A 27,995-nucleotide genomic window follows, 5' to 3' on the forward strand; every position below is an offset into this window, starting at 1 on the left:
CACCATCCCCCATTCCCCACCCTGCTTGGCCCAGGCCAACAGCAAGTCAGAGACAGGCAGAAGCTTGGGCAGGCTGAGGCTGCCTGAGAAGCCTCAAGCACTTTGGTCCTTACAGTCAACAAAAAACCCTGGTCTGGAGGACCAGAAGCAGCCCAGCCACATCTGATCATGGCTATAAATGGGAGCCTGGAATAAGGAGCAAGCCCTGCCGGCAGGAACAGTGAGCTGATCACATCAGCTCTCACAGGGAGATCCAATATGATGGGGTGTGGGGCAGGGTGTGTGTGCAGGAAAAGCACAGTTTCTGGGCCTCACCTTCATCCCCATCTTCTTGTTTATCCTTGTCCTCAGGGCTGGTCCTAGAAGAGGGGCCATGCCCCCCAAACCATCTGCCGAGCCAGTCAGCAGTCCTCGGCCTATAAGTCAGAGGCATGTATCTGGCCACTGATCAGACTCACTGTTCTCACTACCACAGGAAGGTGTCCAGCTTGGCCTGGGAGGGAGGGAGCACTGTCCTGGCCCCCAGTCTCTGCTTAGCCCTGGCCTTGGGCTTGGGTTTAACGGGCAGTGGGCGGATCATAGTCGTGTCAGTCTGAAGGAAATGTCAAGGAAGAGGCCTAAAGAGGAGATTGGAATGGAATGCAGGGCAGGAAAGGCTCAGACTTGCCGGTGGGCAGCCCTGCTATACTGAGTAAGGTCTGGCTCTGCACACCTGGGGCTGCAGCCACTGGTGGGCTGGGGTCTGGGGGTACAGGTGAGGGATGATGTGGGCGCCACAGCTCAGCTCAGCCCAATGCTACAGAACAAGGATACAGGCTGGATGAACTTTGTCCGGCCTCCAAGTCCATCGAAGCCGGTCCTTACCTAAAGCAGAAAGAAGAGGTGAGTGGGCCAGGCTAATGGGCTAGGGGGCTGGCCACCCAGCCCCACCCCCAAGGAGGCTGGCACTTGCCACTTGTAGGAAACCACACTCACTGCATCTGTGCTGCGACAGGGCTCTGCCCTGGTCCTCTTGGTGTGTTTCTGGCCCAGGACAGCATTCCGGATGAAGACAGGGAAGGCATCAGCCAGCTCCTCATCAGGCTCTCCCAGACAGCGCTGGCCACCCAGCAAGAGCTGGGACTCCTGCAGAGGAGACCCCAGAGCCAGGCTTGATAAGCCGGATGGCAGCAAACGAGGAGGGTAGGAGGTGTGTTGGAACAGGATCAGGATCTCTGATGCCTCACCAGGAGGCAGGAAGGACAGTGAGTAGGGTTCCCAGGGTGGCTCCAAAGTGCTTCAGTCCTCCAGGGGAGACAGGGCTCTGGCAAGACCCTGACCTCTCGGAAGACCAGATTCATACTCAGTCCGGGCCAGAGTTGGAGGGTGACTGCCTGAGTTCCTGGGAAGCCTTACCTGCTTGGGGCCTTTGGGCATCTTCTTGAGAATGTCCCGAACGGGAGAACTGCAAGAGCGAAACATGAAGACAACAGGCAGGTGAGCAAGACATAAGGGGCAGGTGAGGGACTTCCCTGGTGGCACAGTGGTTAAGCATCCGCCTGCCAATGCAGGGGACATGGGTTCGAGCCCTGGTGCGGAAAGATCCCACATGCCGCGGAGGAACTAAGCCCGTGCGCCACAACTACTGAGCCTGTGCTCTAGAGCCCGTGCGCCACAACTACTGAGCCTGTGCTCTAGAGTCCATGAACCACAACTACTGAGCCTGTGCTCTAGAGCCTGTGCGCCACAACTACTGAGCCTGTGCTCTAGAGCCCACGAGCCACAACTACTGAGCCCACATGCCACAGCTACTGAAGCCCGCACGCCTAGAGCCCGTGCTCCACAAGAGAAGCCACTGCAAGGAGAAGCCCGCGCACCGCAAGGAAGAGTAGCCCCCGCTCGTCACAACTAGAGAAAGACCCCTGTGCAGCAAAGATGCAACGCAGCCATAAATAAACAAACAAACAAATAAATATATTTTAAAAAGGGGGGGGCAGGTGAACCAGGCTCAGCACATTCCCCTTGGGGAGCCACTGCATGGCATGGCTGCATGCTGGGCAAGGCACCTCAGTAATCCCCACCCCAAGAGCAGGTCTGTGAACAGCTGGAGAGCCACAGCCACCAGAGTGGTGGAGGCAGGGGAGGTTGGGCCATATTCCAATCTTGTGGCTTCCACTCAGGGACAAACCAATTCCATTGGAATGCTCACCATTGGAATGATGGACTCTCAGTCACCTCACCGCATCCTGGGCTGTATGTGGGGCTGGAGAGCCCAACAAATTCACTATCCACAGAAGGAAGGCCACTTATGCCCTGAAAATGAGCTCAGGCCTAGCCCCATCTGCCCAGAGAGGGGCCACCACCTCCAGAGGACCCTCAGTAAGTTAGAGAGCCTGTAAAGTACTCTCAGAACACAGGGTTAGGCCATCTCCCTAGATAAATCTGTGCAGGCAGGGTCGGGGGCAGAACAGATCATGGCCCCAGGCCCTGGTCTGCCACTCCTAGTTCCAAAGCTGGACACTGTTTCCATCCAACTCCTGGGGACCCTAGCAGCTGGATACCCTCTTCTCATATCTTCCCAGAAGGGTGGGAGAATGGTGACCTAAGGCTGACCCTGTGGATTCTCAAAGCCATAAGGACAGGGGCAGGATCAGGGCCTGTAGATACTGAACCCCTCTGTTCCTGCCCCCATAGCCTGTGGTGATGCCACATGATGACCATGGGAAGAATCTCCTCTTGCTCCACTTGCAAGTCTGGTTCTGGGGAGGCTGGGCTCCCTCACCCCCGTCACAGGCACTGAAGATGGTAGAAATGTCTCTAAAAGGTATGGTAGCCTACAGGCCCCAGGTGCCCACTTTCAACCTTTATAGCTAAAGAGGCAACAAGAGGAAGCCAGAGTATCGAGCAGGCACTGATAGGCCCCCTGACTGCAGCCCACATGCTCTAGGTGTGTTTCTCACTGCTACCAGGCCTGGCCCTATACAGCACTGGTGCCTCTGCCCCTGAGGCTGGGGAGGGGTGGATAATCCAGCTGGCTTTCCCTTTTGTCCTCTCCCTGGGCCTCCTCTACCTCCACTGCCTAAGATCTCAATTTCTTTCTCTCATGTCCAAAGTCTTTGACTGAGAAAAAACTTGCTCAGCCCCTGACTCCCTTACCTGAGCAGCGTACACCTACGTGGATGTACAGGAGTAGCTCTTGTCTCCATGATGAACTACAGTGGCCTGCCTGGCCAAGGAGACAGCCTCCCCACTCCCAGTCCCACTGCACCACTAGTGCAGGTCCCACCCATCCCACTGCAGCTCCTCACAGCTTTTCATGTCTGCCCCTGTGGGCTACCTCCTTAAGTGGTAGGGCTCTGGGCTCCATGGTCTGATATGGTCCTGCCTCAAGCATGAGCCTGTGGGGCACACAATGGAAGAGGAAGTTCAGAGTCCCTGACTTAAGACTCCAGCGAGCCCATTCAAGGTACTGGGAGCACCCTGCCTCCCAACAGCATCAGCCCAGACCTGCCCCTACTGGGACCCCCGTGTTCTCTCTAATTCACATCCCCAACTTTGCTTGAAGGGTGATTGTGAAGATTAATGAGACAAGCAAGAGAAGGGCTTTGTACAGATTGAGTACTCAGGAGAGGGCAGAAAGGCAGCTGGAACCAAAGCCATGGCCATGGCCAAGCCCAGGTGACCCTCACTGCCCTGTCAGCCACTCACAGCTATTAGGGCAGGACCTGCAGAGATCTCTTAGCCATCCTCCCTCCAGGCTGTGGAAGGGCCAGGGACTACCACTTACTGTGCCTTCTCTGGGAAGAGCCTCTTGGCATGGCCATGCTGGGCGCTGGAGGGCTGGGCTGGGGGAGTATCCACATTAAAGGTGACATTGAGGTCAATATCATCGCCAAAGGCTGGCTGGCGAAGCTTCAGGTTCAGCATCTCCACAGGAGCTGGGCTATAGGCAGAGATGGCCTGGTTAATCAAGACCACAGTGGCAGCCCAGAAGGACAACAGCCCCTCAAGCATCAGAGATGGCTCAGCTCCAGGGGCCTGGAGCCCACACCTGGTTTAGAGCCATCCTGCAAGGAAGCCCAGATCTCTACAGAAAAAACCACTTGGCTTAGTCCTTCACACAGTGGAAGTCTGGAAGACATGGAAGGAAGCAAGCAAAAATCCACACAAAACCCAAATGTACAATTAAAAGGCCTTTTGTTCACGTAGCCTCATTTCTTAGAATGCAGTGCAAGGATCCTGTCAGAGAGGTGACCACAGACTGAAGTAGAGGGATGTCCCTTCCAGTGCTACTTATTATGACAAATGGCACAATATTAGAAACTGTCAAAATGACTCCCCTAGGGGGCTGGTACTTTCATAGCTTGAATATGATATACACATTAAAGTAGTGTTTCTAGAGAGTAAACTTAATAACATGTGAAAGTGCTCATATGTTAAATTTAAAAAGCAATACAAAATTCTATAGTCAACAAAAGAAAAACCAGAAAAATTAGACTTCACAAAAATTTTAAATTTTGCTCATCAAAAGATACTATCGGGCTTCCCTGGTGGCGCAGTGGTTGAGAATCTGCCTGCCAATGCAGGGGACACGGGTTCGAGCCCTGGTCTGGGAAGATCCCACATGCCGCGGAGCAACTGGGCCCGTGAGCCACAACTATTGAGCCTGAGCGTCTGGAGCCTCTGCTCCGCAACAAGAGAGGCCGCGATAGTGAGAGGCCCGTGCACCGCGATGAAGAGTGGCCCCCACTCGCTGCAACTGGAGAAAGCCCTCACACAGAAACGAAGACCCGACACAGCCAAAAATAAACATAATAAATAAAAAAAAAAAAAAAAAAAAAAAAAAGAATTCCCACAAATCAAAAAGAGCCAAACAACCCAAGAAAAGAGGCTATAAACCAGAAATTCTACAAGAAATTCAAATGACAGATAAACATCAAAAAATGCTTAACCTCATTAATAACAAAATATGAAATAAAGTGAGACAATTATTAAAAAAAAAAAAAAGATACTATCAATAGAGTAAAAGGGCAATCCACAGAATGGGAGAAAATATTTGCAAATCATATATCTGTTAACGGATTAAAATCCAGAATATATAGAGAACTTCTAAAACCCAACAACAAAAAAGCAAATAACCCAATCGAAAATGGGCAAAGGACTTGAACAGACATTTCTCCTAAGATGATTATTTATAAATGGCCAATAAAGGGGAGTTCCCTGATGGCCTAATGTTTAGGATTCTGGGCTTTCACTGCTGTGGCCCGGGTTTAATCCCTGGTCTGGGAACTGAGATCCCCACAAGCCGCAGCATGGCCAAAAGAAACCACCCCCCCCAAACAAATGGCCAATGAAGACATGTAAAGACCCCCAATACCACTAATCGTAAGGGAAATGCAAATCAAAACTACAATGAGGGCTTCCCTGGTGGCGCAGTGGTTGAGAGTCTGCCTGCCAATGCAGGGGACACAGGTTCGAGCCCTGGTCTGGGAGGATCCCACATGCCGCGGAGCAACTAGGCCCGTGAGCCACAAGTACTGAGCCTGTGCGTTTGGAGCCTGTGCTCCGCAACAAGAGAGGCCGCGACAGTGAGAGGCCCGCGCACCGCGATGAAGAGTGGCCCCCACTCGCCGCAACTAGAGAAAACCCACACACAGAAACGAAGACCCAACACAGCCAAAAATAAATAAATAAATAAATAAAGTGTAAAAAAACAAAAAAAAACAAAAAAAAAACTACAATGAGACATCCCTCACACTCATTAGGATGGCTACTATAAAAAAAAAAACAGAAAATAACAACTGTTGGTGAGGATGTTCTAAAATGGGAACCCTGTGCACTGTTGGTGGGAATGTAAAGTGATTAAATCACTGTGGAAAACAGAAAGACAGTTCCTCAAACAATTAAAACTAGAATTATCAAGTGATATAGCCATTCCATTTCTGGGTTTATGTGCAAAAGAACTGGAAGCAGGATCTCAAAGAGATATTTGTATATCCGTGTTCACAGTAGCATTATCCACAATAGTCAAAAGGTGGAAGCAACCCAAGAGTCCATCTACAAAAGAATGCATGAGCAAAATGTGGTATATACATACAATGGAATATTATTCAGCTTTAAAAAGGAAATTCTGCAACATGCTACAACATGAATGAACCCTGAGGACATTATGCCAACTGAAAGAAGCCAGTCACAAAAAGACTGTATGATTCTACTTCATGAGGTATTTGGAGTAGTCAAGACCATAGAGACAGAAAGGAGAATGGTGGTTGCCAGGGGCTGAGGGGGAGGGGGAGGAAATGGGGAGTTACTGTTTAATGAGTATAGAATTTAAGTTTTACAAGACAAAAATTCGGGGGACGGATGTTGGTGATGGTTGCACAACCTTATGAACATCTTTAATACCACTGAACTGTACACTTAAAAATGTTGGTAAGGGACTTCCCCAGTGGTCCAGGGGTAAAGAATCCGCCTTCCAGGGGCTTCCCTGGTGGCGCAGTGGTTGAGAATCTGCCTGCTAATGCAGGGGACACGGGTTCGAGCCCTGGTCTGGGAAGATCCCACATGCCGCGGAGCGGCTGGGCCCGTGAGCCACAACTGCTGAGCCTGAGCGTCTGGAGCCTGTGCCCCGCAACGGGAGGGGCCGCGATAGTGAAAGGCCCGCGCACCACGATGAAGAGCGGTCCCCGCACCGCGACGAAGAGTGGCCCCCACTTGCCGCAACTAGAGAAAGCCCTCACACGAACCGAAGACCCAGCACAGCCAAAAATAAATAAATAAAATTAAATAGCCTACTTTAAAAAAAAAAAAAAGAATCCGCCTTCCAATGCAGGGGACGTGGGTTCGATCCCTGGTCGGGGAATTAAGATCCCACATGCTGCGGGGCAACCAAGCCCATGTGCCACAACTACTGAGCCTGCGTGCCTCAACTAGAGAGAGAAAACCCGCACGCCACAACTAGAGAGAAGCCCGCGCGCCACAGTGAAAGATTCCGCATGCCGCAAAGAAGATCCTGCGTGCCGCAACTAAACCGGATGCAGCCAAAAAAAAAAAAAAAAGTTGGTAAATTTTATGTTATGTATATTTTACTACAATAGAATTGGGGGAAAAGAAACAAAGAAAACTCTATGTATAGTACAATCACATGACTTGTGCACACACATCCCCTATTCTACCACATACAGAAAAAGGACTTGAAGGGAATATACCACTGGCCAATGGTGACTACCTCTGGGATAAGTCCATATTTTCCAAATTCTCAACGATGAATGTGTTTTTACTTTTTTTTAATGGGGGAGGGGTATAATTCTATTAGAAAATTTAAGCCAACAGGATTTTTTCTAGCCCATCCAGACCTGGTGGGGCTCCCCAGCTCCTGTGATCAGAGAACTCCGGGGAGTGGCAGGGGAAGCCCCAAGAACACTCTTTCCCTCAGGAGCCTTTCAGAGCTGCCCACAGCCCTACTCTTACTACTCAGGGACAGAGGGATGAGCTGTGCCGTATTAGTCTCTGGCCAGGAGCCAGATGGGGTGTGCAGATCAGAGGAAAGGGAACTACCTGCACTGACTTGGGTAGGTAAGCAATCTGGGAAGCTTGGACTCTCTCTTTCCCTGGCCAGACCCCTGGAAGCTCTACCCTTTCCTTGCCTGTAGGTGGAAGCAAAGGCTGCATAGACCCACCTCAGACCAACTCCATGCGTTGCTTTGCTTCCCCCTCTGGGAACCACAGCATAAAGCAGTAGTCAGGACCACTCATGCCAATCTTCTTTTTTTTTTAATAATTTTATTTATTTATTTTTATTTTTGGCTGCATGGGGTCTTCGTTGCTGCTCGCAGGCTTTCTTTAGTTGTGGTGAGCAGAGGCAACTCTTCATTGCCGTGCTCGGGCTTCTCACTGCGGTGGCTTCTCTTGTGGAGCACGGGCTCTAGGCGCGTGGGCTTCAGTAGTTGTGGCTCAAGGGCTCTAGAGCATAGGCTCAGTAGTTGTGGCGCGCGAGCTTTAGTAGTGTGGCTCGCAGGCTCTAGAGCGCAGGCTCAGTAGTTGTGGCGCATGGGCTTAGCTGCTCCACGGCGTGTGGGATCTTCCTGGACCAGGGCTTGAACCCGTGTCCCCTGCATTGGCAGGAGGATTCTTAACCACTGCACCACCAGGGAAGCCCCATGCCAATCTTCTGTAAGATCTGTTACTCTGCCACTATTTACCAACCTCAGCAAGTCCAGGCCCAGGTTAGGAGAGGTGCACTCAGGAGGCAGGCAAGGTCTGGCTACGAGAGCCATTTTGCCCTCCAGGTGGCCCAGGACTACTGAGCCTGCGTGCCTCAACTAGAGAGAGAAAACCCGCACGCCACAACTAGAGAGAAGCCCGCGCGCCACAGTGAAAGATTCCGCATGCCGCAAAGAAGATCCTGCTGCCATTGCCTCAGACCTTGCCCAGTAGTGTTCATGGCATGTGCCCAGCCTTGGCTCAAGCCAAGCCAGTCTTTTTCACTCACACCTCCTGGCCATCCCCAACACTAAATTCAAGACTCAGGAGGTTCTCTCAGTGCCCCCCTCACTCCCCCACACCATCTGGCTCATATGAACACATTTCTTGTTCCCTCAGACACTTCCTGGTAAATCCTTCTTCTTTTATAAGCTCGAACCCTGTTTTTCTTCTTGCCAATGGTCTTTCTTTCCTTCCCACCTTCTATCTGTCTGACAAGGTGGAAGAGTCTAGAGCTCAGTGGCCACATACACCCCCCAACTGGTTGAGGGCCTGGCTTTAGGTCCTCCTGGGTGATACCATCATCTTTGGGATACTCACCCATGGCCAACATACAGGGCTTCATGCCAGAGGACTCAGAAATTGGGGCAAGACACCCCTCTTTCCAAAACTCAACCAAGGCCCTGGGCAGACCTATTACCTGTGTGGCACGGGAGTTAGTGTGTCCTCCATGAAGTCATGGCAACCGGCAGGCCTACCCTAAGCAAAGGCCTCCCCAAATCCTTTCAGCTTGGAGGTCAGGGGCTCTTGGGGGTCCATGAGAGAGGTCTTCCAAACACCTCCTCTGTGGTTGGGGGTGACAGCTACTTCCTGAGGCCTCCCTAAAATGATGGAGTGAAGGATAATCCTACTGCAACAAATGGAATGGTCAGCCATCATCAGTACCCATAGATTTCCACAAAAATCTGGGAGAGAGCATGGCCAGGGGATAGGAGACTTATACAATAGCCAGAACCCACCAGGAGACGGCTACGGACGCAAGGGAGGAGCGGGGAAGACCTGGATTTACAGATGCATTAAACAAGCCTGAAAATGGGGGTACTGATGGAAGGTGCGAGCTTGGTGCCACCCCTCCCTACATCAGGGAGTGAGCACCAGGAAGTGAGCCTGCTACCTGGGGCCAAGAATGAAAAGGGCCTTTCCTAAAGTCACCTGCAAACCATCCACGGGATCTTAGGGCAGCCAGTACTGGACCTGACAGCAAATCCCTCTGCACCTAGGTTCAGATAAGACTCAGCATGATACCAGATGACTGCACATTCCCCCAATCCCTGCCCATAAAGGGTTCCCAGGACACCTTTCTGTTACTCCTCTTCAGAGGGCCACAGGCAGCCAAGGACCCCCAAGCATGAGAGGGAAGTCCAAGAGAAAGGCCATGATGTGCAAACACTGGCCCTGACAGAAATGAAAATGCTAGACCATAAAACAAGGGATAGCATATTTTGCCAAGGATGCATTCAGTGAGCAAGAAAGAATGTGTGCAAATTTAAAATGCGATTGCTGATTCAGCCTTAAAAAGGAAGGAAATTGGGACTTCCCTGGTGGCGCAGTGGATAAGACTCCAAGCTCCCAATGCAGGGGGCCCAGGTTCGATCCCTGATCTGGGAACTAGAGCCCACATGCATGCCGCAACTAAGAGTTCGCATGCCACAACGATGGAGCTCACCTGCCGCAACTAAGGAGCCCACGTGCCACAACTAAGGAGCCCGCAAGCTGCAACTAAGGGGCCTGCCTGTTGCAACTAAGACCCGGCACAATCAACCAACCAACCAAACAAATAACTAAAAAGAAAGTAAGCAAAAGCAGGAATGGAAAGTCCCTGGGCACCTAGAGGAAGCCTCTGTGCTTGTGCTCCCCCTTACTGTGGATGCCAGACACAGATGACAAGTGCATGGAAACACCAAGGCCCATGGAATAGAAAGTGGAGGGAGCACGATGGGGAGCTTGCAGACAGCATCCTTGAGTGATATCCTAAAAAAAAGGATTTTTACTTTCTGCCTTGACCCAGGTTGGGTTCTAAAGGTCTATCTACATGAGATGGTCACTGAGACTAACAGCTCCCTGAGGGTGGGTACTATACCTGCCAAGCTCCTGACAGAGCCTTCATGTTACCTGGGTCTTCCAAGGTGGCTGGGCCGATGGGCTCTGAGGGTAGAGTAGGTAGGAGGGACCAGAAACAGAGCTTAGTTTGTCAAAATCAGCCACAGGCTGGACCTCACAGAGTCATGTGCCCATCACACTCCCACAGCCCTCAGACCTAAACTGGGGCAGGCAGGCAGTCCTGGCTCTGTAAAGAGACACTGGAAGGGGCTTCCCTGGTGGCACAGTGGTTAAGAATCCGCCTGCCAATGCAGGGGACACGGGTTCGAGCCCTGGTCCAGGAAGATCCCACATGCCACAGAGCAACTAAGCCCGTGCACCACAACTACTGAGCCCACGCGCCACAACTACTGAAGCCAGCGCGCCTAAAGTCTGTGATCCACAACAAGAGAAGCCACCGCAATAAGAAGCCAGCGCACCACAACGAGGAGTAGCCCCCGCTCACTGCAACTAGAGAAAGCCCGCGTGCAGCAACGAAGACCCAGTGCAGCCAAAAATAAATAAATAAAATAAATAAATTAAAAAAAAAAAAAAAGAAACACTGGAGGACCTGAGGTATGAAAGGAAAGAGAAAGATTGAGGAATGAAAGGTAGGAGAATGAGAGGAAACTGGCTTGCATGCATTCACTGCCCCCCTCAGACGCTGACCGGGTACTATGGTGTGGGGGAAGGAGCGTGTGTGTGAGGAAGCTGATGGGGGGGACACAGATTAGGAGGCGGCTCCTGGTCTACTCGGAGGCGGCTCCCAGTCTACTCACAGCCTGTGTGTGTACACAGGGGGTAGACCAGGCTCCAGAAAGCCTCTAGAGCACATCTGTGGACCCTAGCACCTGACAGCATCTGAATAAGAAGTGCTACCTATGCAGAGGACAGTGAGCTTATTTCTGCTGAGGAGACTAGAGAAGGCTCCGCAGGGCAGCTGACACTTCAGTGTGGAGAAGAGCAGAAGCACAGGAGGGCACAGGAGCAGGAAGGCAAGGGGTGTTCTGCTGCATTGGGCAGTGTGATTTGGCTGAAGCCCGAATATCCATCGCAGCCCACACGGCCAGCTCCATGAGGGCCTGAGGCCAGTGCCAAGGGTCCTGGGAGATGCTTGGCAAGGGAGTGGCATGATGCCCTGGGGCTGCTATACAGGACAGGGGGGAGGAGTGGGGCAATGGGTCACAAGCCTCACACGGAGATGGGAGCAAGGAAAAGGGTCAGGAAGGCACCACAGAAGTTAGATGGGCAGGCTCTAGCAACTGAGCGGATGTGGGGAAGAGGGAGCATAATGATTTTCCAACGTTGAAACGTGGCTCAAAGGGACTTCCCTGATGGTCTAGTGGGTAAGATGCCACACTCCCAATGCAGGGGGCCCGGGTTCGATCCCTGGTCGGGGAACTAGATCCCACAGGCATGCCACAACTAAGAAGTCCACACACTGCAACTAACAGCCCGCATGCCGCAACTAAGAAGACTGCATGCCACAACTAAAGATCCCGCACGCTGCAACTAAGACCCTGCGCAGCCTAAATAAATAGTTAAATAAAAAAAAAAAGAAAAGTAGCTCAAATAAAAGTGCCTGGGGGGCTCCCCTGGTGCACAGTGGTAAGATCCGCCTGCCAATGTGAGGGACACGGGTTCGAGCCCTGGTCTGGAAGATCCCACATGCCGCGGAGCAACTAAGCCCATGTGCCAACAACTACTGAGCCTGCGCTCTAGAGCCCGTGAGCCACAACTACTGAGCCTGCGCGCCATAACTACTGAAGCCCACGTGCCTAGAGACCATGCTCTGCAACAATAGAAGCCACCGCAATGAGAAGCCCATGCACCGCAACGAAGACCCAACGCAGCCAAAAAAAAAAGTGGCTGGGGACTATGCTGGTGGTCCAGTGGTTAAGGATCCATGCTACCAATGCAGGGAGAATGGGTTCGATCCCTGATTGGGGAACTAAGATCCTGCATGCCGTGTGGCTCGGGGAAAAAAAAAAATGTGGCTGGGCTGCTGGGTTGTGTTTTCTATCTGGACCATCAGGAGGGCTGCTAGGCAGGAGATTGCCCTGAGGACCCTCTCAGCCCACTGGCTTCTGTGGAACACTCGGGAGGAGGATACCCATCCCTCTGCCTCTTGGCTCCCTCTGCTGGCAGCTTTAATGTGCATATTCTTGGAACCAGAAGAGAGTTACAGTATTTCCGTGGGTGGTTTCGTGGTTGTTTCAGAACCTGGGGCAGACGGATACATTAGGTGAGCCATTCCATAAACAGGAAGCCCTGAGCTGGTGCTCCTGCCCTTTCTCTGACCAGCCCTAGGTCCTTTCTGGCCTCCCCTGGCCTCTCCTTGTCAGATCCCAGAATCTACCTCAAAGCTGCTTTTCAGCTAAATCTTGGCTATCTCCCAGGGCAGGGGCGCACAGCCTTCAGGCCTACATGGGCCACCCACTCCCACAAAGCCAGGAGGAGTGAGGACACCCTTACCAGGGAGCTCCTCCAGCCTGTAGCCCTTGCACCACCCCAGAGGGTCAACAAACCTCTCTAAAACCAGGCGGTTGACAGTCTCACTGTCCACTGGTGGCAGGTTCAGGGTTTCCTGCAGCATCGTTAGCTTTTTTCTCAGGCTCTTGGGGAAGGAAAGAGAAGAGTGTGAAAGAGACGCTGAGGCACCAAGTCCAGAGGGACTGCCAAGGACTGAGCACCACACACGAAAGGCAAGCCCACTGGGAACAGAACAAGGCCCGAAACCCAAATATCAGGCTCAGGAGGCCAGGACCACCCGACCTCAGAACCCCTCTCTGGTGGAGCCCCTACTCTGGTGGTCTCAAGGGTGTAGGCACAGGACAGACTGTGAGGAAGACCCAGGTGCTCTCTGTCCTCTGCTGAGGAGGCCCCGGCTCCAGACCAAGGGCCAAGGCACATGTCCTGACCCACCCTGACCCAGGAGGGTGCAGGGATCCCAGAGCCACCACCACTGACTGGTGCAAGGTTTTGCAGACAGAACTAGCCAGCCCTGTTCTGGAGGCACATAAGCCACCCCTCGTGCCCGCCTGGCCAGAGATGTCCCTCACTGCGATTTCCTTGTCAGCACTCTGGTAAGTCCTCTGGGCCGACTCAGCTCCAACTTGCCTGGTCCAGTTCAGAGTAGACTGTCTGCAACTACAAGAAAGTGTAAGGAGAAAAGGATGAACCAAGGGGTGGCCATGTGCCCTGCCCGCACCTGCTGCTACACCAGCTCGTGGTAGCCCGGGGCCCAGAAGAGCTGGGAACATGGAAGGGAGACCCTAGCTCCATGGGGCTGGACCTTAGTCCGGCAATGTCCATCTGGAGCTGCCCAGGAGCAAGGGGCTACTTCCTACACAACCCTTGCCCATGGATGCACCATGCCCAGAAATAAAAACTGCTGTGCTGACTGAACAAGGTTCCAAGATGCTTCTACTGGGTCTCCCCTGGTGGCCTAGTGGTTAGGATTCCAGGCTTCTCACTGCCGTGGCCCAGGTTCAATCTCTGGCTGGGAACTGAGATCCCACAAGCCAAGTGGCGTGGCAAAAAACAAACACAAACAAAATAAAACAAAACAAAAAATACCCAAAACAAGAGGCCTCCTACTCTGGGCCTGGAACAAAAAACAGGCCCTTGAAGCTGTCACATTTGGGACCTGTGTGCTCCAGCCAGCTGAGAGGTACCCAGAAGAGCAGAGGGGAACAGAAGTGTGCAGAGGCTGGGGGGATACCTGCCTGATCTGCCACCCTAACTGGACAAGCCATGTAGCCAGAGTCAATGCCCAGTAAGGATCAGAAACCAGCCTCTGTGAGTCATCCAACAGCCCCATGGCCTTGCTTAGGAGACACACATGAGCATGACAAAAGGACAGCCACCTCTCCCCTCACTGTCAGCTCCCCACTGAATTACCTTGTTTCTGGAAGAAAACAAGTCCTTCTTCAGTTTGTCGGCTAGCTCCCCTGAGGCCTTCCGCACCTCTTTTAGATTCTCGTACTCTCTACAAAGGGGCCATGGAAAGACATGTCAGCACCAGACACCTGCTGGTCAGACTGAGCCATAGCACCAACCAAACACAAAGCCTAGTCCAAGCCCTCAGCCCTTCTCATTCCTACTCTGACACCTGAGCCCAGAGGGGACCAGGTAGTGCTGTGGAGGGTCCGGCACCCAATGCAAGGAGAGCTGGTGAGTCTCTGTTTCCCTGCCTGCCTGCAGGCACTGGCTATTTGAGAGGGGTGTGCAGGAAGCCCCGTCCCCACTACGAGACCCCCTACACCACCTGACCCTACACGGCATCTGGGATCCTCCATGCCTGTCAGCCCAATTGGTCCCTTTTCTCCCACCTCACACCCCATTGTAGTGAACATCTGAGCTGAGTTTCTGATTGCAAGCCAGGCAGGGTCAGTAACAGTGCTGATGGGAAACAGGCTTCTAGATATCATGATGGGGCTCATGGCTCAGAAAGCTGTGCCAATGTCTTTAGAAATAACACTTTATAAGTCACACTCAATTCTCTCAATAATCCTGTGAGGCAAGTTATTATTATCTCCATTCAGGAAGCTGAGGATCAGAGAGAGGTTAAGAAAATTGGCTCCTGGCCACATGTGAAAGGGGTGAGGGTTCAAACTGAGGCAGCAGGGCTCCAGAGGCCTGCCCTTAACCTCCACCTGCTGTGCTTTACCAAGAGATGGGCAACAGACGGAGAGGCAGGGCTGGGGTGCCATGGCCTTAGCTCCTGGGCTTGGATAGAGGGGCCATGAGTACACAACTTCTTGAGGGACAAGCGCAGAGTGTAGTCCCACACAGCCAACTGCTCCACCCGCTGCTGTCCCACACCCATGTCTCGGATCATCTCCTCCACCTCGGGCCGCTGACTCTGGAGTAGGAGCTCAATCCTGAAAAACACCCAGCCCATGGCATTTAAAATCTGGAGGCTGATGGGTAGATACACAGTGCAGCTCTGCTTCCCTTTGCTGCCGTTGCTATGGTGACAGCCTGAGCTGCTAGGATGCTTCAGCAGGCAGGTCTGCCCAAAGAAAGGCCCCACAGCAGAGCTAAGCACAGCTGCAGCGATGCTGCTGAGGAAGAAGGGGTGTTGACAGAGAGCCTTAGGTCAGGGATCCCCAGAGAGAGGTTCTTAGAACAAAAGCCCTGCCAGGTCATTTGGCCACAGGCAACAGGGACAGGGAGGAGTGTGGCAAGAGCCCCCACGGAAAGTAGAGGAGCCCATAGAGGCTGAGTAAGACCTGTGCCCATACTCAGCTGGCCTGAGCCCCCCATGGCCTATGGAGAGTTGAGCTACAGAGGTGAGCCAGCCCCTGCTGCAGTCCTGAGAGCTGTGCCCCAGAGGGCCCTAGGTGCAAGGGCACAGGGCAGGCCCCAGATCCAGGCTCACCGCTCCATGGTCTTCATCTTGTTCCGGAGCCGGCGGGCCTCCTCCCGTGCTTGTTTGGTCTCATCCTGCTGCTGTTCCAAGTACTTCATCTGCTTCTGAAGAGCAAACGTACCACTACATATCTGTTGCTTGGAGGCTCCCAGGGGCCAAGGCTAAAGTCATTGGGAGAACACTACCCTAGAACTGTATGCTTTTGAAAATGCTGATAAGCATATGCTCCAACCCCCAGGAGGTAAGGCTCCTGGGCCCCACTCTGGCTTGTGCTTTTTCTGCTAAGAGGCCCTAGGCCAGCTGCTTCCTCACCTCCCTGCTTGCTTCCTCCTGAGATATGTCTTACCATAGGCACAGCCCACTCCCAGGATCTATAGGCCTGCTGGGGGCTGCCAGGGTCCTGTGGCCTGCTGTGCAGGAAGCTGAAGAAGCCTGGAGCACAAATCCAGGCTGCACTATCCACCATCTAGACCTATGGACAGTTGCTGGGGTAGGAGAGCTGAGCCAGAGGCAGCTGGCCAGGCTGCCCTCAGTACCTGGCCACTTCATCTCTGACCTGGGACTGCCAGAAGACTCCTGCTCTGCAGCCAGGTGCTGGTTCACTCCTTCCTTCCCACTGGCCAGGCCACGTGATCCAGGCCAGCCACGAAGCAGAGACAGAAACAATGAACACCCTGGGGCCCTATCTGTTCACAAGGATGGCTCCCTTTCCCTTTCAAATGGCATCAGCAAGGACTGCTCCTTCCTACGAGGCCAGAATATCAATTATGGATTCAAGTCAATCACCTCATGCCCCTTGGAGAGCAAGAGGCTCACCAACCCAGGCTGATACAAAATTCATTTGGGTCTAGAGCCACTTGCTCTGCAGGCTTTGATCTGCCTGGTCAGCTCAGCACAGCCAACTTCAAAGGCCCCCTGCTCCTCCCTGGGATGCTGTTTGATCTGGCTCCAGAGAGCAGCCCAGCCAAGGACTAGAGTGCTAATGGAAGGTTCTTCAGGCTGGCTTTGTCAGTGGAGTACAAACCACTTTTGGAAACACGGCCCAGCCTCACTGAGGTCTTGGCTGAGCAGCCCCTCCATGAAGCACTGGGCAGGCCTCACCTCTCGAAACTACCTAGTACAAAATCCATAAGTGCAGGCAATACGATCCTTTTCTCATGGGCTGGATGGGTACAGCATGGGAGGCCTGGGGAAGATGGGATTTGCCTCCATTTTACAATTGCACAAACCAAGGTATTGACCAAGGCAGAACCAAAAGACAAGCCCAGAGTCATGAGTCCAGGACTAAAACTATATCTCACCACCAATCTGTGTCCACAAGGCTTGGGGACCCACCTTGAGGGTGGAGCACAGCATCTCAGCCTTGTCTAAGGCCTTCTGCAGGGATTCAACAGTGGCGTTGCGTTCTTCCAGCGTGTCCCGCAGAGTGTCAATGATGAGCTGGCTGTCTCGTTTTTCCTTCTCTGGAGCAAGGGTGGGGGATGGAGGGAGAGGAGAGGCCCGTCCACACCACAGTATGAGAACCTGGGCCCTTGGGCTCCAGCATACCACCCCAGAGCCAGGTGAGGAACAAGTCTCAGGCCAGAAAGTTGGGTGGTCTGCTTCTCTCTCTGGCAGACACCAACCAGGGACGCCCAGCCAGAGTCTCTTCCTTCAGAGGATGAGACCCTCTTTCTGATGCTTGGAACTACTTGAGTAAAGATTTCACTGCTCCGTGCTCCTGTGGGTCTAGTTAATTCATCATCCCAGAACTCAAACAGGTTCCTGCCAAATTTGGCAGTGGAACCCTCACCTACAAATACTTTGCCCTATCAGATAGCCCCCTCCCAGCCCAGCTCCTAGGCAAGCAGCCTCAGACAAAGAGAAGAGGCTCATCTGATCTAGGTGGACACCTTCGGTCACCTCCCTTTCCTTTCCTTTTCTGCCAATCACAAGAGCTGATAGGACTCTTGGACATATGAAGCAGGGAGAGCCCCTGGCTCTGCTGGAAGGTTGGAGGCCTTCCTTCCAGGACCTCTCCCTCCACTACCCAAGTCAGGGGCTTCCCAGGGCCCCTTGGGAACTCACCTTTCTGGGAAAGCAGGGCTCTGGTATTATCCAGTTCATTCTGCAAGGCAATACCCACAATAAGCAGCAAGAAGGCATCAGAGCTGGCCTCCACTCAGCCTCCCATAAGGCTTGTGGGGAGCCCCAGGAGGGGACAAGGAGGCCTATGGGCCCAGGGAAGCATGAACCCTGCGCACCTCAAGGCCAAGCTAAGTCAACAATGGAGAGAGAAACCTTGCTTTATCTCTGTGTGCCTTTTTAAAAAGTAGGTAAAATGGATGAAAATAATCTCAGGTACAAGACCCTAGGACAGGAAAAGAGGCATAACAGGGGCAAAAGAAGTGGAGCTGCGCCTGTGCAGTCAGTCTCATGGCAGAGGCTTCCATCGCTTCCTTGGGCCTGTGCTGGCCTTGACCCTCTATGGCATTAGCTGCACTCACTGGGGACACAGAATTGTGATGTCCAAGCACCTTGGGCCACCACTGCTTCCCTCCACCCTGGGTCCTGCCTGCTTCATGGTCTGCCCCTCTCCAAGCTCTAAGCTGGCTCTGTGCACCATGAGTCTTCCAGCCCCAGAATCCAACAGGTAGGTGAACCAGGACAACTTTGCACCCCTGGATGAAACCTCACCTGTGCTAGGCTCTAACCAGACTGTTGTGAGGGTCAAATGAGCCTCTCAAAGTGCATGCATATGTTCCAAAGCCACTGCCACAGAACCACTGAGAGGCTGGAGCAGAACTGAGCCCAGCTCCCATTCAGGAGTCCCATGTACTCAACACCCCTGTGGGCAAGAGACATGCCTACTCCATAAGCAGGAAAACCAGGCTCGGCAGACCTGAAAGGCTTGGCCTAGGGTCCATGGTGGTAGCTAGATGCAATCCAGAAAAATCCTCCTCCAGATTACCCTTCCCAGGTCAACGCAAGACTCAGAATATCGGGCTTCCCTGGTGGCGCAGTGGCTAAGAATCTGCCTATCAATGCAGGGGACACAGGTTTGAGCCCTGGTCCGGGATGATCCCACATGCTGTGGAGCAACTAAGCCCGTGCGCCACAACTACTGAGCCTGTGCTCTAGAACCGGCAAGCCACGACTACTGAGCCTGCGCTCTAGAGCCCGCGAGCCACAACTACTGATGCCCATGCGCCTAGAGCCTGTGCTCCGCGACAAGAGAAGCCACCGCAATGAGAAGCCCGTGCACCACAACGAAGAGTAGCCCTCGCTGAATGCAACTAGAGAAAAGCCCTCATGCAGCAACAAAGACCCAACGCAGCCAAAAATAAAAAATAAATAAAATAAAATAAGTTAAAAAAAAGACTCAGAATATCACATGTGACCAATACTAAGGCCTAGCCCCAGTGCGTGGATAAGTCCCTGTTGTCAAACTCTCTACCCAGGACTCTGGGGCAGGAGCTGTTGGTGGCTGAGCTGGTCAAATAGGCTGGACATCTGGGGTGGAAGCGGTGGGTAGAGAAGGGCACACACGGGCTGCCTGAGAATGGCTGCCAGCCCAAAGCTACCGCTAGTCCCCTGGCTCCTTCCACACCCAAGCAGGGTGCCTTCCAAGCCCTTGCTCCAAACTACTCAAGATTTTGCCTCCCTGTCTCCTAGATCTGGCTCAGAAGGCCAGAAAGAAATGAAGCTGCCTTTGTTGCCTTTATCACAGGGAGGACACGGCTTAAAACTGGGAGCAGTTACCATGACGATGAACACGTTAGCTTTAAGCATAAAAGTTCCACATTCTTGAAGCAGTGAGGTTCCAAGGACATCACAGCACCCTGTGACCAGGGTCAAATGAATCCTGATCTGACAGATGCCCAGCAAATTAACCCTCAGAGTCCAGGTTCACTTGCGAACCCCAATCCCACTTCCTTGAGAGGTTTCCGCCAATCCAATCCCTTTGTGCACAAAGAAAGCTAAACCTTACACTTGGAGGGGAAGCAGTATAAGTGTAGGAGGGAATCCACCCATCCTCCCCTGCAGTGTGGGTTTCTATCCTGGCTGCATATCTTGATACCAGGGGCTCTGCCCTCCATTCCTGCTCTGAGAAAGACTCAGGCAACTGGATATATACCAAGTTCCCCAGGCAGTTTTGAAGCACAGGCAGGTCTGTGAACAGTAGGTTCACACATATTCCCTGGCTGAGGACTGAAAAGATGGTTGTAGACCCTTTGCGAGGTGAGGGAACTTCAGGAGAGGCACTCTGAACTATGGTCAGAATTGCTCTGAAATCCCCAGGGGAGGGCTCACAGTCAAGTGGTTCCCTTCCTCCCTAACAGCGTATTTCTCCAATGACTGTAGCATCATCACTTGTCCTCTGCTCTCTCAGCCTCTGCCTTGAAATCTCTACCAAGTCTTCCCTCCAGAACTCCATCTCCATACTCGAGGTACTCTCCCTGGGTAGGAGCAGAAAGTGAACTCTCAGAGGGCTTGGGGTTCAGTAGAATGAGATAAATTCTGGGTACCTTTAAGAATTCTGCATCTAAGACACTCTCCTCCTCCTGGGCAAGGTCAAAGAAGAGCTTATTGATAATGGTTCTTTTGCCGACCTGAATGAAAGAACAAGATACAGTATGACTGCACAGCTGGGTCACAGGCAAGGAGGACAAAGGTGTACATTCAGCCAAGCCCATCTCAGGCCTAACCTTCCACAGCACATCCCTTGGAGTGAGAGGACCTCTGTAACCCTGTAGGTGGCCCAAGCTGGTGCCACTAGCTTGGTGGTTACTGAAGTCATGTCACTGCAGCCCCATGTGGTAACTGCTCAAAAGAAACCCCAACTCTAGGTGCTGGGCATTGCAGGGGAAAGGCTGGGAAGGAGACCAAATCTATCCAGGTGAAGATTGGCCCAGGCAATGAGTCCATCCGCCTGCTATCTTTGGGCACAAGCAGGCCTCCCGAGCCCCTCAAAAGCACAAGTGAGGCTCGACCAGCCTCAAACCATGAGGGTCCAAATAGGTCAAAGACATTGCTTAGCTTCAGAGATCTTTCCTCATTCCTGCTCCCTGGCAAGGAGCTGTCTTTAGCTGAGGTGTTTTCATCCTACCACCCTCACCTGGATTCGGCACTGCGGGCAGGTCCGACTTGGTGCTGTCTCGAACCACTGAATTAGGCTGGAATGAGAAACAGAAAAACAGACTTGTGAGCCATGGCTTGGAGGGAGACATACAGGCCAGGTAGCCACCCCGACCAGAACAGCGCCTGTCCTGCTCCTCCTCGACCCAATGCCTGCCTACCCAGGAGGGCAGCACCACAGGCCATGACGGTATATCCCACAAGGCCTGACTGGTACAAGCACTCCAACCAACTGGCCCTTTTTTGGGCCCTGTTGGCTTGGATTTCCCTACCCCTGAGCTGCAATTTTGTCAACTTTCTAGGCTTGGAGCGGGGCGTGGGGGGGCAACAGTCAAAGCCAGACTCCCTCAGAGATGGGGATTGTAATAATACCCTCATGTAAGCTGGGGCTCCAAAGGGGTACACTTTCAAAGTAAGGATAAACTAGAGGTAAAAGCAAGTAGCAGTAAAAGCAAAACACAGCCCAGCTATGCACCATCTGCTTTAAACTTTAATTAAAATAGTCTCCTGCTAGGGAATTCCCTGGCAGTCCAGTGTTTAGGACTCCGTGTTTTTTTTTTTTTTTTTTTTTTTTTTTAATTTTTTTTTAATTTTTTATTTTATTTATTTATTTTCTATGGCTGTGTTGGGTCTTCGTTTATGTGTGAGGGCTTTCTCTAGTTGTGGCAAGCGGGGGCCACTCTTCATCGCGGTGCGCGGGCCTCTCACTATCGCGGCCTCTCTTGTTGCGAAGCACAGGCTCCAGACGCGCAGGCTCAGTAGTTGTGGCTCATGGGCCCAGTTGCTCCACGGCATGTGGGATCTTCCCAGACCAGGGCTCGAACCCGTGTCCCCTGCATTGGCAGGCAGATTCTCAACCACTGCGCCACCAGGGAAGCCCAGGACTCCGTGCTTTTGCCAAGGGCCCGGGTTCAATCCCTGGTGGGGAAACTAAGATCCCATAAGCTGTGCAGCGTAGTCAAAAAAAAAAAAAACAAAAACAAAAACAAAACGTAGTCTCCTACTGGTAAACAATCCCATCCCCAGGGATCAGGGAGAAACAGAGTCCTTTCAGGAAGATGATACCATAATCCTAGGCCTCAATTTTTTTTCTATAAATAATTTTTCAAATACGTATAATACAAAGCTAACAATGCACAATGGAATACTACACAGCAATGAGAACGAATGAGTCTACAACTAAGAACAAATTATGGATGAATTACATAAATACAACATTGAGGAAGAGAAGCCAGATACAAAAAAAGGTATATTGTGTATAACTGCATTTACGTAAAGTAAAAAAGTAGGCAAAACTCATCTATGTTGCTGGAAGTCAAGACAGTGGCTATCCTTATGTGTGGGGGAAAGGCGGGCAGGTGGGAGTAACTGAAAGAGTGCACCGACCTGTGTCCTTGGACTCCTTAATCAATAGAAACTGATAAGAGGCTAGAAGAGAAATTCAGGCAAGGCTTTACTGGGACTTGTGCTGCACCTGAGGGAGCAAAAACAAGCAACAGGTGCCCTTGCTTGCTCACTGTAGGGCAGGGAGGGAGCTGGTTCCTTAAATGGGGTGAGTGTAGGGGGCGGGTCGGCAGATTGAGCCACAGGGGTGGCTTAGGTAGTCTGCCCACCGCTTTGGTGGTGCTGTGTGCAGGGGTCATGCACAGTACCCTGCTTTTGCTCCAGGCACTTCAGAAGCGACAGCTGGGTTTTGGCCTTTTTGTATTTTTTTGTTTGTAATTTGCCCCAGCTGCTGCCCACATGTAGTTATTTTTAGTCCCCTATAGTTTCTCTGTATTCTGTTGCTTGAGGAGACGTTTGTCTAGGTACAAGTGCAAGCACTCTGGCAGTGTCCCAGGTCCCAGCCTGTCTCAGGAGGAGGTTCCTGGAGTGCTGATGTCTAGTTTCTTGTTCTGAATTCTGGTTGCGAGGGCGTGTTCAGTTTGTGAAAATTCTGCAAGCTACACACTTATTATATTTGTACTTTTAAAGGTTTTATTTATTTATTTATTTACTTTATTTATTTATTTTTGGCTGTGTTGGGTCTTTGTTGCTGTGTGGGGCTTTCTTTAGTTGTGGTGAGCGGGGGCTACTCTTTGTCACGGTGCGTGGGCTTCTCATTGCGGTGGCTCCTCCTGTTGCAGAGCACGGGCTCTAGACGCCCGGGCTTCAGGAGTTGTGGCTCGCGGGCTCTGGAGCGCAGGCTCAGTAGTTGTGGCACACGGGCTTAGTTGCTCCGTGACACGTGGGATCTTCCCGGACCAGGGCTCGAACCCGTGTCCCCTGCATTGGCAGGAGGATTCTTAACCACTGCGCCACCAGGGAAGCCCCTATATTTGTACTTTTATGTAACATTTCTTTTTTTAAAAAATATTTATTTATTTATTTATTTATGGCTGCATTGGGTGTTTGTTGCGGCACATGGGCTTTCTCTAGTTGCAGCGAGCGGGGGCTACTCTTCGTTGCAGTGTGCGGGCTTCTCATTGTGGTGGCTTCTCTTGTTGCGGAGCACGGGCTCTAGATGTGCATGGGCTTCAGTAGTTGTGGCTCGTGGGCTCCAGAGTGCAGTTTCAGTAGTTGTGGTGCACAGGCTTAGTTGCTCCGGCACGGCACGTGGGATCTTCCCCGACCAGGGATGGAACCCATGTCCCCTGCATTGGCAGGCAGATTCTTAACCACTGCACCACCAGGGAAGTTCCTGTAATGTATCTCAGTAAATTATTTTTAAGTAAACAGTTATACAAGGAAAAAAGCACTACATAGTGCAAACCAGAACATATCCACAAAGACTTAAGATATTCGGATTTTCACAGACCATAATAAACACATTATGCTGAATAAATAAAAATTAAGATTGAAAATATCAGCAGAGGGCTTCCCTGGTGGTGCAGTGGATAAGAATCTGCCTGCCAATGCAGGGGACACGGGTTCGATCCCTGGTCCAGGAAGATCCCACATGCCGCGAAGCAACTAAGCTCGTGCACCACAACTACTGAGCCTGCGCTCTAGAGCCCGCGAGCCACAACTACTGAAGCCCGTGAGCCTAGAACCAGTGCTCCACAACAAGAGAAGCCACTGCAATGAGAAGCCCACGCACTGCAACAAAGAGTAGCCCCCGCTCGCCACAACTAGAGAAAGCCCACACGCATCAACGAAGACCCAGCGCAGCCATAAATAAATAAATAAATAAATAATTTTTAAAAATTAAAGAAAAAAAGAAAGAAAATATCAGCAGAGAATTCGAAAATAAAAGGTGACATATCAGAATTTAATAAGGACCAAACAGAAATTCTAAAACTGAAAAAATGGCCAAAATTAAGAATTCAATGGATGAGTTTAATAGCAGTTTAGACACAGTTGAAGAACTGGTATATTGAAAGATAGGTCAGAGGAAACACCGAGAATTAGAAAGATGGAAGATACATGAGAAATGATAAGAGATATAAAAGATACTGTGAGAAGGTCTAGCATACATATAACTAGGAATTCCAGAAAGAAAGTGTTAGGTAGAATAATGTCCTCCCCTCAAGAAATGTACATCCTAATTTCTGAAACCTGTGAATATGTTACCTTATATGACAAGAGTAATTTTGCAGATGTGATTAAGTTAAGGAGATGGGGAGATTATCCAGGTGTGTCCCATGTAATCACAAGGGTCCCTGTAAGTGAGTACTGGAGTCATAGAGAGAGTTGAAGATGTAACACTGCTGACTTTGAAGATGGAGAAATGGGCCATGAGCCAAAGAAGGCACAGCCCCACTTCCATCTTGATTTTAACCAAGCAAGACCCATTTTGGACTTCTGACCTCCAGAATTATAAAATAGTAAATCTGTGTTTTCTTAAGCCACTAAGTTAGTTGTAATTCGTTATAGCAGAAAAGAAAAACTAACATAGAAAGAAAAGAGATAATGGAATAGAGGCAATACATGAAGAGATAATGGCTGATAATTTCCCAGAACTGATTAAAGAAATTGTTCCACAAGTTAAAGAAACCTATGAATCTCAAGCAGAATAAAAATAGTAACAAAAAGAGAATTGAGGTAACTATATTATTGTCAGACAAAATAGACTTTAAGTCAAAAAAGTTTACAAGAGACAAAGAAAGACTTTACATATTGATAAAAGGTTCAATCCAACAAGACATAACAATTATAAACATATATGCACCTAACAAAATATATATGAAATATATACATGTTAGAAAATTGTACAGAATTGAAGGGAGAAACAAAAAGTTCTCCAATAAAAGTTGGAGGTGTTGGGACTTCCCTGGTGGCTCAACGGTTAAGAATCTGCCTTCCAGTGCAGGGGACAAGGGTTCAATCCCTGGTCCGGGACGATCCCACATGCTGCGGAGCAACTAAGCCCATGTGCCACAACTACTGAGCCCGCACTCTAGAGCCCACGAGCCACAACTACTGAAGCCCGTGCACCGCACCGCAAAGAAGAGTAGCCCCCCGCTCGCCACAACTAGAGAAAGCCCGAACGCAGCAACGAAGACCCAATGCAGCCAAAAAAATAAATAAAATTTTAAAAAAATTATTTTAAAATTTGGAGATGTCAGTACCCCACAATTTCAATAATGGATAAAACAATCATACAGATGATCAATATGGAAATAGAGGACTTGAACAACTCTTTAAACCAAATAGACCTAACAGACATATACTCCCCCCAACAATAGCAGAACACACATTTTTCTCAAGTGCACGTGGAACATTCTCTAGGAAGGTCATATGTTGGGCCACAAAACAAGTCTTAAATTTTAAAAGGCTGAAATCACACGAAGTATCTTTTCTGATCAAAATAGAATGAAACTAAAAATCAATAACAGAAGAAAAATGGAAAATTCACAAATGTGTGGAAATATAACAACACACTCTTAGACAACCAATGGGTCAAAGAAGAAATCACAAGGGAAATTAGAAAATACCATGAGATTAATGAAAATGAAAACATACCAAAACTGGGTAATACAGCAAAAGCAGTGCTAAGAGGAAATCTGATAGCTTTAAACACACACAACGAAAGAGAAAACACCCATTAGGATGGCTATTATGGAAAAAAAAAAAACAGAAAATAAGTTTTGGCAAGGATGGGGAGAAACTGCAACCCTTGTGCATTGTTGGTGGGGATGTAAAATGGTGCAGCTGATGTGGAAAACAGTAAGGCAGCTTCTCAAAAAATTAAATATAGAATTACCGTATGATCCAGCTATTCCATCTCTGGGATAACCCAAAAGAAATGAAAGCAGGAACGTGAACAGATACTTGTACACCAATGTTCATAGTAACATTACTCACAGTAGCTGAAACATGGAAACAACCCAATGTCTATTAACAGATAAAGGGATAAACAAAATGAGGTATTTTCATACAATGAATACTACTTAGTCATAAAAATGAAATTCTGAAACATGCTACAACATGGATGAACCTTGAAAACGTTACGCTTAGTGAAATAAGCCAGACTCAAAAGAACCAAATGTGCGATTCCACTTATATGAGGTAGCTAGAATAGAAAAATTCAAGGAGACAGAAAGTAAAATAGAGGTTTCCATGGGCTGTGGGAAGGGGAGAATGGAAAGTTATTGTTTAATGGATACAGTGCTCTGTTTGGAATGATGGAAATGTTTTGGAAATAGATAGTGGTGATGGTTACACAACGTTGTGAATGTACTTAATGCCACTGAATTGTACACTTAAAAATGGTTAAAATGCAAGGCATCTTTGAGCTCACTGAGTAAACACCCTTCTGATAAATTTTAAAATTTTATGAAGCAGTTATCATTGAAATTAGATGGTGGCCGACATGTCCAAGGAATATTGCAGGAATTTGATCCCTTTATGAATCTTGGGATAGGTGAATGTGTGGAGATGGCAACTACTGGGCAACAGAACAATACTGAAATGGTGGTAATATGAGGAAATAGTAGCATGTTAGAAGTTTTGGAACAAGTATAAACAATGCCTGTGTTCACCAGAGAAATCAATTGTTTCCACGTGTCCCCTTTCCAAAGGGCCTGTTTTACTATGATATAAAAATCAGGTTGTGTACATTTTCATATTGAACTTTTTTGTTAAGTAAACTTTTGCAAAAGTTTAAAAAAGGTTAAAATGTTAAATGTTATCTTATATATTTTTACTACAATAAAATAGTGTATAGTAAAAAAAAGGAAAATGAAAAAATGGTTAATTTTATGTTACACATATTTCACCACAATTAAAAAAGGAGCTCGGAATCAGCCTGTTCACAGCTGCTAGAGGAATCGCCCCACTAGCTGCACACTCAACAGAGCGGCTTGATTAGAAAGCACCTCCTTACCCTTCGATGTTAACTTGGGTTTGCTGCGGTCAGTGAATACACTGAAGTGTCTGACCAACGAGATGACTCTGGACAGAATCATTCCAAACCATCAAGCAAACCACAAGAAATCGGGTAGCCAGCAGTCTACTAGGTCTCGAAGAAACAAAAGGGCTCGCTAATGTGGTGAAAGTTCATTTCTGCCCGGGCTAATAATTTTGAAATCACATCTCTTTGCAAGTCCATCAAAGAAACCCCTACTCTGTCTTCATTAAACCAACCCTGTACCCCCGACCTCAGCTCAGCTGTCACCTCCTCCGGGAAGCCTGCCATAACCCGCCTCTGCCCAGGTCAGGAACTCTCGTGGGACTCCGTCTAATGCCGTCCTCATCACCAGTCTGGGCTCCGGGGTCGGGTCGCCCGGAGGCCCGACACCCCACAGTCCTGTAGCCGTACGGGGGCGAGTGCCCAGCTCCAACAGAGCAGTCACTCACCACTGCAAGTGGAAGGTGTGGCCGCAGTGAATGGCGGCCACGTCGCGGGAGTGATCGAAGAAGTCAGAGCAAATGGTACACAGAGCACGGATAGGCATGATGACTGGTCTCAAGTGGCCAAGGTAGCCAAGGAAAACGCGACGGGTTCAAATTCGTGGCCGTGCCTCCGCGTCTCAGCTTGCTTCAAATTTGGCTCCACAGCGCAACTTCCGGGAGCGGATCGGAAGTGGCAACAAGGAACGTGAAGGCGAGGACCGAAGGTTGGATCCGGATTGGACGAACCCTCAGGGGCGGGGCTTAACGGCCTAGCGGCCGTAAAGAATCCTGGGGCGGAGCGCGGGCCTGAAATTGTCAGCGGTATTTCTCAGGCGGCTCGCGGGAAGACCGCCGGTACCGCGGG

At 50.4% G+C, this 27,995-nt stretch overlaps 1 protein-coding gene and 1 pseudogene across 1 annotated transcript; one reads left to right on the forward strand and one right to left on the reverse strand.

Annotated features, from left to right (window-relative positions):
- Nucleotides 1-21: 21 nt before the first annotated feature.
- LOC118903832 (TRAF interacting protein) lies at nt 22-27,783 on the reverse strand. Its single transcript, XM_036869300.1, is given in 16 exon segments — nt 22-592; nt 814-864; nt 976-1,125; nt 1,396-1,444; nt 3,767-3,922; nt 12,849-12,937; nt 13,383-13,437; nt 13,439-13,470; nt 14,224-14,311; nt 15,081-15,206; nt 15,707-15,801; nt 17,033-17,160; nt 17,765-17,804; nt 20,206-20,289; nt 20,796-20,853; nt 27,596-27,783. Coding segments are annotated over 16 exon segments (1,425 nt in total). The 5' UTR covers nt 27,694-27,783; the 3' UTR covers nt 22-466.
- Nucleotides 26,573-26,761, forward strand: LOC118903834 (annotated as a pseudogene).
- Nucleotides 27,784-27,995: the final 212 nt, after the last annotated feature.

This window comes from Balaenoptera musculus, chromosome 11, assembly GCF_009873245.2.
Source record: "Balaenoptera musculus isolate JJ_BM4_2016_0621 chromosome 11, mBalMus1.pri.v3, whole genome shotgun sequence".
NCBI classification, from domain to species: domain Eukaryota; kingdom Metazoa; phylum Chordata; class Mammalia; order Artiodactyla; family Balaenopteridae; genus Balaenoptera; species Balaenoptera musculus.